The sequence below is a fragment of the Halichoeres trimaculatus genome, unplaced genomic scaffold (genome assembly GCF_033239565.1).
Source record: "Halichoeres trimaculatus isolate MK-OKI-2021-1 unplaced genomic scaffold, fHalTri1.1 fHalTri1_scaffold_17, whole genome shotgun sequence".
Taxonomy (NCBI): domain Eukaryota; kingdom Metazoa; phylum Chordata; class Actinopteri; order Labriformes; family Labridae; genus Halichoeres; species Halichoeres trimaculatus.
This window is the reverse complement of record NW_027437195.1, coordinates 5,673,173-5,685,586: the sequence shown is the minus strand read 5'-3', so window position 1 is coordinate 5,685,586 and position 12,414 is coordinate 5,673,173. Positions and strand designations below refer to the sequence as shown.

The window sequence follows — 12,414 nt, the reverse complement described above, 5'->3', positions numbered from 1 at the left end:
CATCTGTTGTAAGGACACCAGAAAATGCTGATAAGACAGTTGATGAACAATTAAAGTGCCCCATGTACAGACAATCATTCTGATGAAATATTGATGAGGAGGAATTGAAACATGCAACACTTTTTTCAAGGTTCCCACCATAGACTGTATAAAACATGGACGTAGTCTCGCCGGCAGGCCTGGCATCCGTCTGTTTCTGAAACGGAAAATGAAGCACATTGGCCATAGCGGCCATATTGGTAGTGGCAAGGACTTTGCCTACAGCCATAGGGCATCTGTTGGTCACGTGACCCTCAGCTGTGCCTTTTATTGGGGGAGCTCGCGATCTCAATATCCTCTGAACGGCCAAGTTAGAAAAAAATTCACCCCCCGTACAGTGGGTGCTGATAGTAAAATTAGAGACTCAGATAGGAGACGTTTTTTGAACCAGGCTGTAAATAGGTTTATTTCTGATTTGAAAATGGCTTTTTTTGGCTTGGTGTGTATGTGACTTCTGCTACTTCCAGAGCCAGCCTCAAGCGAACACTCGGAAACAGCAGATTTTAGCACTTCCACTTTGTCTCATATTCCCAGACCGGAGGATGCTGCTTGGTTCCCACCAAAAAGGATGTGACCTCAGCTGATTTGGGTCATGTGACTTTCCAATCCAATCCAATCCAACTTTATTTGTAAAGCACTTTAAAAAACAACCCTAGTTAAAACAAAGTGCTGTACAAGAGAGTGAATAAGATACAAGATAAAGGAATAGACTTTGGAGCAAACCATTGCTGATTTATAGGCCTTTTTTCAATGGATAACACGGTTGACGCAGATTTCTCAGAAACACACAAAGAGCATTGTTTTATCTATTTGCTTTACTTAGATAGGTTTTAAAACAACTTTGTCACGTTTGAATGATTATTGTGAACAAATAATACTGAAATAAACTTGGCACTTGAGAAATCGGACAGCCCAAAAACTGCAAATTCAAGCACATGGTTTGTATTTTCTGCTAAATAAATGATTGAATATGTTAACTTTCTTTGCTTGGAGTTAATATTTAGTAAAATTGATAAGTATACTCCATGGACTTGAAATGTCCCCCTAGTTGTAGAATCACTTTTGTACCCGATTCCCTTACAAGAAACAACTGAAATCAAGGAAACTTCACCTGCACTGGCCAGTATCTGGCATTTTTGGCCAAAAAGTTACTGAAACGATTTCAAGCCAATGATTCATTTCAGACTGAATTGCTCTACATGAACTAATATCATCTTTTTGTCGTATCGGTAATCATGAATCATGATACTAAACGAATAGTTAAAATGAATTGTTACACCCCTACTATTTGTGCCATGCAGTCTCACGTTCTTCTTTCCTGGACCTGCTGTTAATCCTTGCATGTTAGCAGGCTGATGCTTTGAGTATTGATCTGAGTGTCACTGAGCCTGACGGACTTTCTGCACATGCTTTGAAATTAACTCAAAGTCTCAGTTGAACTAAGTCCCTTCACAAACACATCTTAAAGTCCAAATTAAATAATCAGTTGGGATATTTCTGAACATTTACAGCTTTATAGTCTCACATCTGTCTTGTCATACATTCTTCAGTCGTCTGTTTGTTAATGTTTACATTCTCCTCTCTCCCTCTGTTTCTCTCCACCACCACTTTGTCTCTATCCAAAGTTCTGAGCTTGTGTCCTCTTTCCTTGTTGCCATCTCTTCTATTAATGATGTTTGTTATTAAAAGTAATGGATTTTCTTCCCATGAATAATTCAACTGCTCAGAAAAACCCAGAGTTTTAAATTTCTCCAGAGCAGGTTTTTCTTAGTCAGCCTGAGATAAGTTACATAAGTGTGAGAGTGTGTCCACGGCTGTGGTTATAGAGTATTTGAACTCTGGTAAGATGCTTTAGTTCATATATCTGTAAATTACTCTTCTGTGCATTGTTGGTTAATTTGAAAAGCTTTTTGAGTTCTTCACGTGTTGCAGACATTTCAAAATAAATAGCATTGTGCTTAGACGCTGCAGAATGTTAATCTGCCTCATTTTGAGAGAATGTCTAAACCCGATATCTGGAATTAGAAAGCAGAGGAAGATAAACCTCTTTCAGCTCTTGGTGATGTAAATGCTGATGATGCTGAGTGATGTTTCTCGCTGTACTGATTATAGATTACACAGTAAAAAGGCACAAGTGGAAACATCTGGTCTCATCTGTGGAGCTCCTTGAGAAATGAAAATGATCTCCCTGTACTCTCCTCTCCTCCTCTTGGGATCAGCTTTCTTTTCTGTTGTTATAATTTGGTGATTTCTTCTCTACCTCTTCCTCTCTTTTAATCATTAACAATCGGCTTTCTGTTTTTTTCACATCCCTCCGTTTTTTCAAGGCGGCCTTCAGGACGCTAACACTCTTGGTTTTTCCTCCATGTTTTCTGTTTGTAAGTAGCCATCTAACCTCCATCTGATCTTCCTTTTTCCATCCATTGTTCTCCTCATCATTTGGTCCACAACAACCTCCCTTTACCCTGACCAGGCCCCGATATATGTACATGATTCATATGAAGACAGTATGTACATATATCCTCTGCTTTAACTTCACGTCTGCAGCTAGTTTCCAGGAGAACTGTTGGAGTTGTCTTTATGTTGATGGTATTTGATTTAAAGGAATACAGCGACTTAAAGGAAGACAGTGTCGTGAACGCATTTTTTTTCCAGAATTTAGACATGTGGAAGTGTGGGATTTTCTGGAAATTTGTTTTTAATACTTAACACCACAAGAGGATTTAGTTTTTTTTCAAGTTTAGTTTTTGAATCTATAAATAAAGTGACCATTTTCTGATTTGAATCCTTTTCTGTAAGGCAAAACATGAAACGCTCAGAGTGAGACCAGAAAAGAGGGACAGAAGCTCCCTGATTGTAGCACCTAACAGCTCCATTAGTAGCATGAGACAATGCATGCTAATGATCTTATGAATGCCAATATTTTCCGTCATTTCATCAGAGTGTCCTTAAAGGGGCAGGGGGCGGTTTTGAGGGAAGATGAATAAGCAGCTGCTCTGATCATGAGAGCAAAGATTTCATCATCTCCTTCTTTCTGTAACTGTTAAATTTGTTTCATGCTAGCTATGCTAGCATGAAGACAGTCAATGAAAAGATAAACTACTAAACCCTTAGAGCCCAGAGGAAAACTGTCACTAAGCAGCTTCCTGTTTGGTGACTGATCCTGTAAGTCAGTGTATTCCTTTAGTTCATTGAGCAGCTTGAGCGCATGTTTTGCTGTGTGAGCTGTCCACATTTCAGGCACGAGACACCGCAAGAAACTTCTTAAGCCAATTTCTAAATTTCACAAAAAACAAGTTTTCTTTATTCAAAAAGAAAGATCTTTCTCCCTTAAAGTTTTATTTTGACACTCAGCAAAAAAAAAAAAATGTCTTTTTGTAGAAGCAATATCAACATATTTAGTAAGTGTTCTTTCAAGGAGATTTAGTTTTTTTCTGCATATCGATCCATTTTATTACAAAATTTTGACTTGATTGAAGAAACTCCCACAAGCACCAAGAACTGGCAGCTTTCTCAGCATTTGGCCACTCCAATTATGTGTCACAATCACTTGTTTCAGTCTTGGACAAACGTGGAATTTCCTCTCGTTATCACTGCAGGAAAGTCTGTAGGAAGCTTGACCATGGTACAATTTGTCACTCATGTCAAAAGAGAGGAGAAGCCTCAAAGAAAAGGCGAAAACAACTGAGGAACTTCAGGAAGGGCTTTACTGAAACTCTGGAAGAAAAACAAGGCCCTTCCTAAGGGCCAGGAGCCTTCTAAAGTGACCTGAGAAAAACGGAACTTTTTATGTCCTTTTTACTCAAATTCTGCATTTGGACAGTTTATGAGCTAAGAATTCCTTTAAAACTGTAAACAACAGGCAGACATTTTCAGTGTTTTTGACATGAATGGAGCTGCGAAGCCTGCCACCTTGGTGAGATTTAGATCAATAACTGAAGATTACAAGGGTTTGTTTGAAGCTATTAATACACATTTTAGAGTAATGATATTTGTAGAAACATAAAATTGAAATATGTGCAGTAATAAGCTGAGTGGCAGGTTGCACAGTTCTGGGTGTTATTATTCTTAAAGCAGAATTGTAAAGATATAGCATTTTTCTTCTCAAGATTTCTTCTTTGGCATAAACTAGGCCTGTCACGATAATCAATAAATCAATTAACCGAACGATAAATAAAAACGTCCTTGGTAAGTTTGCCAGCCTCGATAAACTGACATGTGCATGCATGTTTGTTTTCCTCCTCTCTTTCCACCAAAGAGGCTGAATGAGAAGATGGCTCACTACGTCTATCTTTCCTAACATCAGGGTGCATAGGTTCTATAGCTGATTTAGCAGATTTATAGCATCTGTCAAAAATTCAATCTTTGGGGTGAAGACGGGGCTGCTCGCGCATACACACGGGGAGGTTCTTAAGCTTTTTCTCTTTCTTGTTTGTTAAATTTATTATATTTTTTGTTTAATTTATTTTATTTTAAAGAACCTGACCTTTTAATTACAGTTAAATACTCTTAAGAAATTAAAGTTTCTTGCTTTTGATATGGTGTACTCACTTTATTATCCCATTTATCATAATTACATCAATGAAAAAATGGAGAAAAAAAAATCAAAATAATATTGACAATAATATTGTTAATAATATCGGCAATAATATTTTGGAAAATTATCGTCTAGCAAAATTTGTCATCGTGACAGGCCTAGCATAAACCGAGTTTTGGATCACCTTGAAATGTGCGTGGTCAGTACTTCAGGTGTGGTTCTTCAGGAATTTAAGGTATTTATATGTAATTCCAAATTTGGAGACTTCAAAGAGTATAGAACACACATTTTGTACAGTAGAGGACTTATTGAGTACTGTTAACAGTCTTGAGAAGAATAATCCAGAATGACTTATTTCTTGCCTATTGAGCCACCTTAAATGAGGACATAAATACTTAAAAACCACCAAATCTTTGTTAAATTTTCATCTGCATTTCTTCAAGGTAGGGAACAAAATACTTCCTGTTTCTAACAAACTACCACTTGTTTCATTTTTGTGCACCAGGAAGAATGGCTGCATGCTGGTCTTTTTATTATATGTAACTTCTTTAAATGTTCCCACTGAACCAGGCCACTCGACCTCACTTTCATTTGTTTGAGTATGACAAAGCAGAAATGACAGGGACATCCTTTTGTCATATCCCTCCCTCCAGTAGTCAGCAGCACACTCCTGCGCTCTTTTTCCCCACATGCAGAGTACTTCAGTTTGCTTCTTCCCCTGTCACACAAACACACAGTTTATATTCGTGCAGGGATGTATGGAGGAAGAGTATTTTTGGGATGTGGAGCCAGCAAAGGGAGGGGAGAAGATTTTTTCAAAAACGGGGAAACAGCGATGTGGTCCCATCTGTTTGGCATGCAGGGGGCATATCAGGTCATCAAAGTGTGATTCAGTCCATCTTTATGTAGTTTATTGTTTCCTTATGTTGAGATGACTGATAAGATACATGTCAAAAATATTCATGGGTGAGTTTTCTTTACATTCAAGACAATGTGAGAGAGGCGTCTTATTCTGCTCCACTTTCAAGGATCCGTCCCATTCTCTGGCCATTTTGCATCCCTTAAACAATCTGATGTCATTCAAATGTGGAGACGAAATCCGAGACACTCTTCTTCCACTTACTAATCAGCAGAGTGCAGACTGGTGCAGTGTTTTATGCATGGCGGTGCAGAAATTAATTCATTTTAACCTGGTTAATCCAGGGCCATAACACCGTGTGCTGCAGCGTGTGGAATGGTGTGGACTGATTAAAGGCTTTAGAGCAGGAACAGGAAACTGTGTGCCAGTGTGGGCCCAGAGTTTGAGCTTCTCCACTGCACCCAAACACTCCAGGTTTCCCTGCTCCTCTTGGCTCTCTGAGGGAGTGGATCAGTGAAACCTGCTGCTGTGTTGGGCTGAGTTAAAACCCTGCATTGTGGCACATGGCTGCCTAGCGCTGCTGCTGTTGTAGTTTAATATTACCTGTAAGACGTGCGTGAGTGTGTGTGTGTGTGTGTAGTAACAGTTTGTTTCTCATCCTTCAGGTTCAGTTCATGCTACATCTATAGCAGCCAGTCGCGTGGAGCAGGCTCTGTCTGAGGTCGCCTCCTCTCTGCAGAGCAGCGCCCCAACATGGACCCCTGCACCCCTGGATGACCCTGGCTCAGATCTGGCTGCATGCAGGTGAGCTACACATGAATAGTACAAACAGGAAGTGCAGCAGATTTCGGCACACTAAACTAAACTTGTCAACAGAATGAGTTATCAGTGCACCGTCCTCTTCTCCTCTGTGTTTTCCCTGCTGTGACAGACAAGATGATCCTTCTCTTAGCATCCATCACACAATCAGCTGTGTGTTTGCAGAGTGTGTAACACGAGCTTGTAGGACTGTGTTTAATGGCAGTGTGATGTCGTACCATCAGATTAGATTGAATTTCTTCAGCAGCCCTGATAGTCAGCATCAGCTGCAGACTCAAGCATCAGCAGACCGAAGAGTATACATAAACAGATGGAACACACACACACACACACACACACACACACACACACACACACACACACACACACACACACACACACACACACACACACACACACACACACTCTCACACACATAAACAGAGGTTGTTTATGTCCTTGTTTATCTGTCCAGCTGCTTCCTGAAGTAGGTGGTCATTTCCAGCTTGGCGACAAGGCTAATGTAATCATCCAATCACAGATAGGCAGACCGTTCAGGAATCGTTTCCTGTGCGTCTCATTTTTCTGTTTGTGTGTTTCTGTCTTCATTATGTCAAACACTGAACGCACGAGGTGACCTTTTGATGCAATCGCTTGAAGAAAAGTTTGGTTATACTTTCCCACTGCAGGGACTCAATCATTTACTGCTCTTCCTCTTGGGATTTGATCATCATCCTTATTAAAATCAGGACTGTCTTTTTTTAATTCTTAAATCTCTCAAAGTAAAGATTGTAACAGCTTTTTTACACGTTCCTTGATGTTCTTCAGATTTAAATGACAGACACTGATCAAAATACATCCACTCAAAGCTCCACACTACAGATATCTCAGATTGTTGCTCTACAGCCAGTCATCTTACTCATTGTGAAGGTTTGTTGTGCTGTCAGTCATTGGGCTCTAATTTCGTGGCGCAGCCTGGCGCAGAAAGCCTGGAGCACCCTGCGCAGTGTTAATTTCGTGCGGCGCACCGCCGTGCGCAGCCATTTTGACAATTTGGTAGACCGTCTGCGCAGAGATGGGTGTGACTGCACGCCAGGGGGAGTTGACGGTGCACCAGAGGGAGGTGTCAGCAGATTCATGTTGGCGCAGTGAAGTGAGCTGATAGCTTGCCAGCTCCAACCTGGTCTATCCTCCGCGCAAGGCGGAGCGCACGATCCGCAGCTGTAATTTGGTGACATGTGCGCACATGTGCGCACATGTGCGCACATGTCATGAAAGCCTCAGAGGCAGGTTTCCAGAGTGCCAGGCACATTTTAATACAGTAAACAATCACAGTAATCAGTTTAAAGCCGTTTGTCATAATGGAAAGTTAACCTGACGGCAGCTGGAAGTTTGATGCACATCTTACAATTAAACAATAAACAGCCTTAACATCTGATACTGGGTATATATCTGGTTCTCTCATTTCATTTAATTCAAAGAAAAGAGGGAGAGAATAAAAGAACAAAAAAGAGAAAATAAATGTGTGTCACTCAGGATTTACCTGTGATTTCCCATATTTCTCTGTTTTAGTATTTATTTTTAACGTGATCTAAAAAGATGGAGTACATTGTTGTAAGGAGGATGAGGTGGAGACACTGGGAGAGTATACAGTATATCATCAAAGGTTCTGCTTGGCGATGACAAACCAGGAGTGCAGGTGGATCAAAAGTATTCTGGATGGATAAGCCAGCTGTGTAACTGTCTCTTCATTTTGTACTCCTATTAAAGACAAAGGAACAGATTACATCTGTCCCGGGAGCTGGCCCACACGGTGATGTGCGTCGTGTCCTCTGATGCGCCCCGCTGTCCATTGTCCTGCTGCAGGGACAGCGGCTCTGACCAACTCCTCTACCAGCACTGTTTCCGCAGTGCTGGGGATCACTCAGACCAATCAGATGCTGCCCCTCGGCCGCAGGGCATTTAAAGGCGAGGAGAGGCGCTCATTTGATTGGTGAAAACAGCGCTCAGCTGTGTTAAACCCACTCACGGCTTTTCTCCTCCCTCTCTGCCATTTGCGCGGAGGGAGGAGTGAACGCGCTCCTCTGCGCTCCTCTGCGCTCCTCTGCGCCTTGAGTGCGCCTCTCTTGGCACTGCAGGAAACTTGCAAAGTGTGCCGGTCACGTCCTGTCCGCACGGCGAAGGCTGGTGCAGGGCAGGTGCGCCTGTGCTTGTGCCTGGTCTATGAAATTAGAGCCAAATGTGTCTAAAGCTTATATAACATCATCTTTTTGATGATTGTTTCTTTCATTTGTTGATCATTACAGTTTGTCTCAAACTTTAAAGAAGGTTCCTGTTCTGAGACTTGAAACTCCTGCAAACCCACTCCTTTTTGAAACTACCACACACCATTGACGAAGACAATAGTTTTGTGTTGCAGGGCTTGGGAAATCGTGTCTGCACTGCTTCAAGCACCTGGCATTCTCTTGTTTTTTGATTAATTGTGTGGTACAAAAACCTTGTTTGCTCTAAGCTAATCTTTAAAACCACTAAACTCACACAATAGCACAGACAAACTGACTGAGGCAGCTCGAGCTCTCAGGTCATGCAAGGTAAAATAATTGTTGTTGTTAATGGAGTCTACTGGCTTTGAGGAAAGCGAGTTCAAACAGCTTTTTGGATAAAAGAAATCTCACCTCGGCCAAAAGATTGATATCAGACAAAACAGACACTGAAACTTCAACCGACCTGAGTCTCACAGCATCCAAACTGAGTAGACACATTGATCCTGAAAGATCTGCCTAAATATTCCCACAACGGCTAAAATATGTTGTTCCTGTTGTGATTTCGTCCTGTAAATGTGTAACAGAGCAGAAGCTAAATATATATGATTACTTTTGTGAATTCAATGTCTACAGAGATGCATGCATGCTTTTTTTTAACAGACAGAAAACTTATTTCATTCATTGTTCCATATCCACGTTTGTGATGTTTTCACAGCTGAGGTGTACACTGGCATGTCAAAGCCTGCAGAGGCCTCAGCCTGCACACAAGAAGCCGCCAACCTCTTCCCCACATCCCACAACGTGCTGTACATGAGAGGGCAGATCGCTGAGCTGAGGGGCAACATGGACGAGGCCAAACGCTGGTATGAAGAGGCCCTGTCCATCAACCCCACGCACGTCAAGACCATGCAGAGACTGGTAATTCACAAACAAACAAACTGTGGATGTGATGTCCTTCTGCTCTGTCCTTGTCGTGGTCTCTTGAGAACTTTGCACACTTGTCCTATCTGCCTGCTGCATCCTTAAAAGGTCTGTTTGTTTTATGTAATCAGCCACAGTCCTTTGGGACAGCTCCATTAGACCCTCTGTGAAGAGAGGGGACAGTGTCTCCATTTTTTTCTGCTCTATTATTGGATCAACCCCATTATGAACACTCTGCCCTCTGCTTGTAGTGCAGACAATAAAAAATTAGAGGCCCATTTGCATCAGGGATGACTGACCATGCTTTATTCTACTGGATTAAGTTACTGCTGGTTCAATGAAGCCAGAACAAAAGTCCTCAGCTAACATTTTTAAACTAGACTTTATCAAAAACTGGGACTGGGACCTTAACACGTTAATTATGTATTTAATTACAAAAAAATGTAGCGCTCAAAAAATTAAAGCATTGTATAGCAGTTTGTTGTTGCACTCAAAACGACAAGGAATATCCCTCAGTGCACAAGTTCTTGGCACAAAAACTATAGTGATGCAAAAAGTGACGTCCCCACATTGTAAAAAGCAAATGTGGAAAAATTTAGAGTCCCTGTGATACTTAGTGATCTTGAGAAAGTCTCACTTCTAGATATATGCCCAATCTTACTCAACAGCTTGAAATGAGATTATGAGCACCAAATAAGGTCATTTCTAAGTGCTCAGCCCCCCGATTGGGTCCCACAGGACCAGACTGATTTACAGCATGTCAAAGTCTCTATGACAACACCACACCAGCTGACAAAGTTTAGAAATGAGAAGAGAGATCTGTGTTTTTCTCTGCTGAAAATGATTTCTGTGATTAATTTTGTAGTGATGGTGGACACTGGAGCCTAACTGTCAGACAGAAAAAGGATAGAAGAGCAGAAGAAAGATAAACAGGAGAGATAGAGCACGAGCTAAAGGCTAAAACACAAGCTAAACTGTTTGTGTTATGTTGATTCCAACCCACAGTCAGCAGTTATTCTGCAGTGGTCTGTTCAAACTTGAGAGTCTATCAATAAAATGAAGAGTGAAGTTATGTTAGCTCTGATTGGTAGATGACTGGCAGGACATAATAAATAGATACATTACCTTGTCACTTTGCATCCTGGGAAAAGTTGTCTTAAAGAAAAGAAGAGTTAAAAACATCTGCCCTCTTTTCGTTTGGCTCAGAACAAACACACGGCCTTGGTAAGAGTCATGTCCTCATGACAGTGGCAAAGCAAGTTTATCTGTAGAGCACAACTAATACACAAGGTGAATAACAAGTCTCACATCTTCTGGAAGACTGTTCCAGATTTTAGGAGCATAAAAATGAAATGCAGCCTCACTGTGTTTAGTCCTGACTCTGGGGACAGGCTGGAGACCCCTTCCTGAGGTTTTCAGAATCCAAGTTGGTTCATATGGTTCTAGCATTCTAGAGATGTACTTTGGGGCTAAACCATGAAGAAACTTGTGCTTAAGCAGAGCGTCTATTCCCTGAGCCACAGGAAGTCAGAGCAGAGATCTGAGCACTGGACTTATATGGTCTTATTTCCTGGTTCTGGTCAGGACTGGAGCAGCAGCGTTCTGAATGTACTGCAGCTTTCCTACAGCTGATTAAGAGAGATGATTTTGTCAATGTTTTTAGATGGTAAAAAGCTGCTGACGTTGTCGATTTAATGCGGCTGTTGAAGTTCAGGTCTGAGTCTAATTTACTCCTAGATTTCTAACCTTGTTTCTCACATTTAGAGAGAAAGTTTCAAGTTTGCTGATGACACTTTCTCTTTGTTTCTCTGGGCCACAGACAGTGGTTTCAGTTTTTTCTGAGTTCAGCTGGAGGAAATTGTTCTGCATCCACATACTGATCTGTTCAATACTGTGACAGAGTGAATCCACAGGCCCATGTTCTCCTGCTGTCAGTGACACATATATCTGAGGGTAATCAGCATAGTTGTGGTAGGACACATCATAGCTGCGTATTAGCTGACCTAATGGAACCATGTACTAACTGAACAATAGGGGTCCCAGGATTGAACCCTGGGGAACCCCACAGGTAAAAGCCATTTGGTCTGAGACACAGTTACCAATTTCAAAAAAGTACATCCTGTCCTTGAGACAAGACTTTAACCAGTTGAAAGCAGTGCCAGAGATCCCCACCCAGTTTTCTAACCTCTGTAATAAGATCACATGGTCAATTAGCTTTAGCTTCTTTTTAAACCCTTTTTGTCTTTGGCTGTATATGCATCAAGCATACAAAAAACAAGTTCAAAAACCTCCAGGTAAGCAAACAGTTCCCTATAACTCAGGAGGAACAAGTTTACAGAGCGTCAGTTATAAATACAACACCTTGTTTTCTGCTGTAATCCTGAATCAACAAATGCAGAGCTGCTCAGTGTGAGCTGCTGCCTGCAAACTATGATGCATGGTAAAAAAAAAATGGAAATAAAATGCCAAACAGCTGATGATGATATCATAAATAATAAATAAATAATATTATCTACATTTAACACATTATGTAACAACAACCTGATTACATAACATAGAAAACAGATAATTCCTCAACTTAGTTTTTCACCTTAATCAGAGTAACTTGAGGACTCCACAGCTCCTCCCTGACGTCTCATACTCTGGAGTCAACAGTGATGCTCAAAGTAAAATCTGGTCACTTATAAGTATAGCTAGCCTAGAAACATGTCAGTAATGTTAGCGTGCCTTGTCCGTCCGTCAGGTCATTTGTTGGATCGGTCGATGTGTTTCATGCTTTAAACCTGAAGTTATTTTTAATCTTGCGTCATATTTTCTGCTCCACAGGGTCTGATTCTTCACCAGCTGCAGCGCTACAGCCTGTCTGAGAAAGTCCTGCGAGATGCTGTTCAGGTCAACAGGTAGGGGAGTGTGTATGTGTGTTTGTGTGTGTACTGAGTTCTTATAGTTCAGCTCATTCATTCATCCATTCATTCTTCCCTCACTCTCTTTTCCTC

At 41.2% G+C, this 12,414-nt stretch overlaps 1 protein-coding gene across 1 annotated transcript in view; it reads left to right on the top strand.

Moving 5' to 3' along the window:
* The window catches only part of ttc7b (tetratricopeptide repeat domain 7B), a 39,997-nt gene that overhangs the window by 24,476 nt on the left and 3,107 nt on the right, over positions 1–12,414 (top strand). The window contains 5 exon segments of the mRNA XM_074691836.1: positions 2,367–2,417; positions 6,101–6,185; positions 6,187–6,239; positions 9,213–9,415; positions 12,245–12,318. Of these exon segments, the coding sequence (XP_074547937.1) occupies positions 2,367–2,417; positions 6,101–6,185; positions 6,187–6,239; positions 9,213–9,415; positions 12,245–12,318 (466 nt within the window).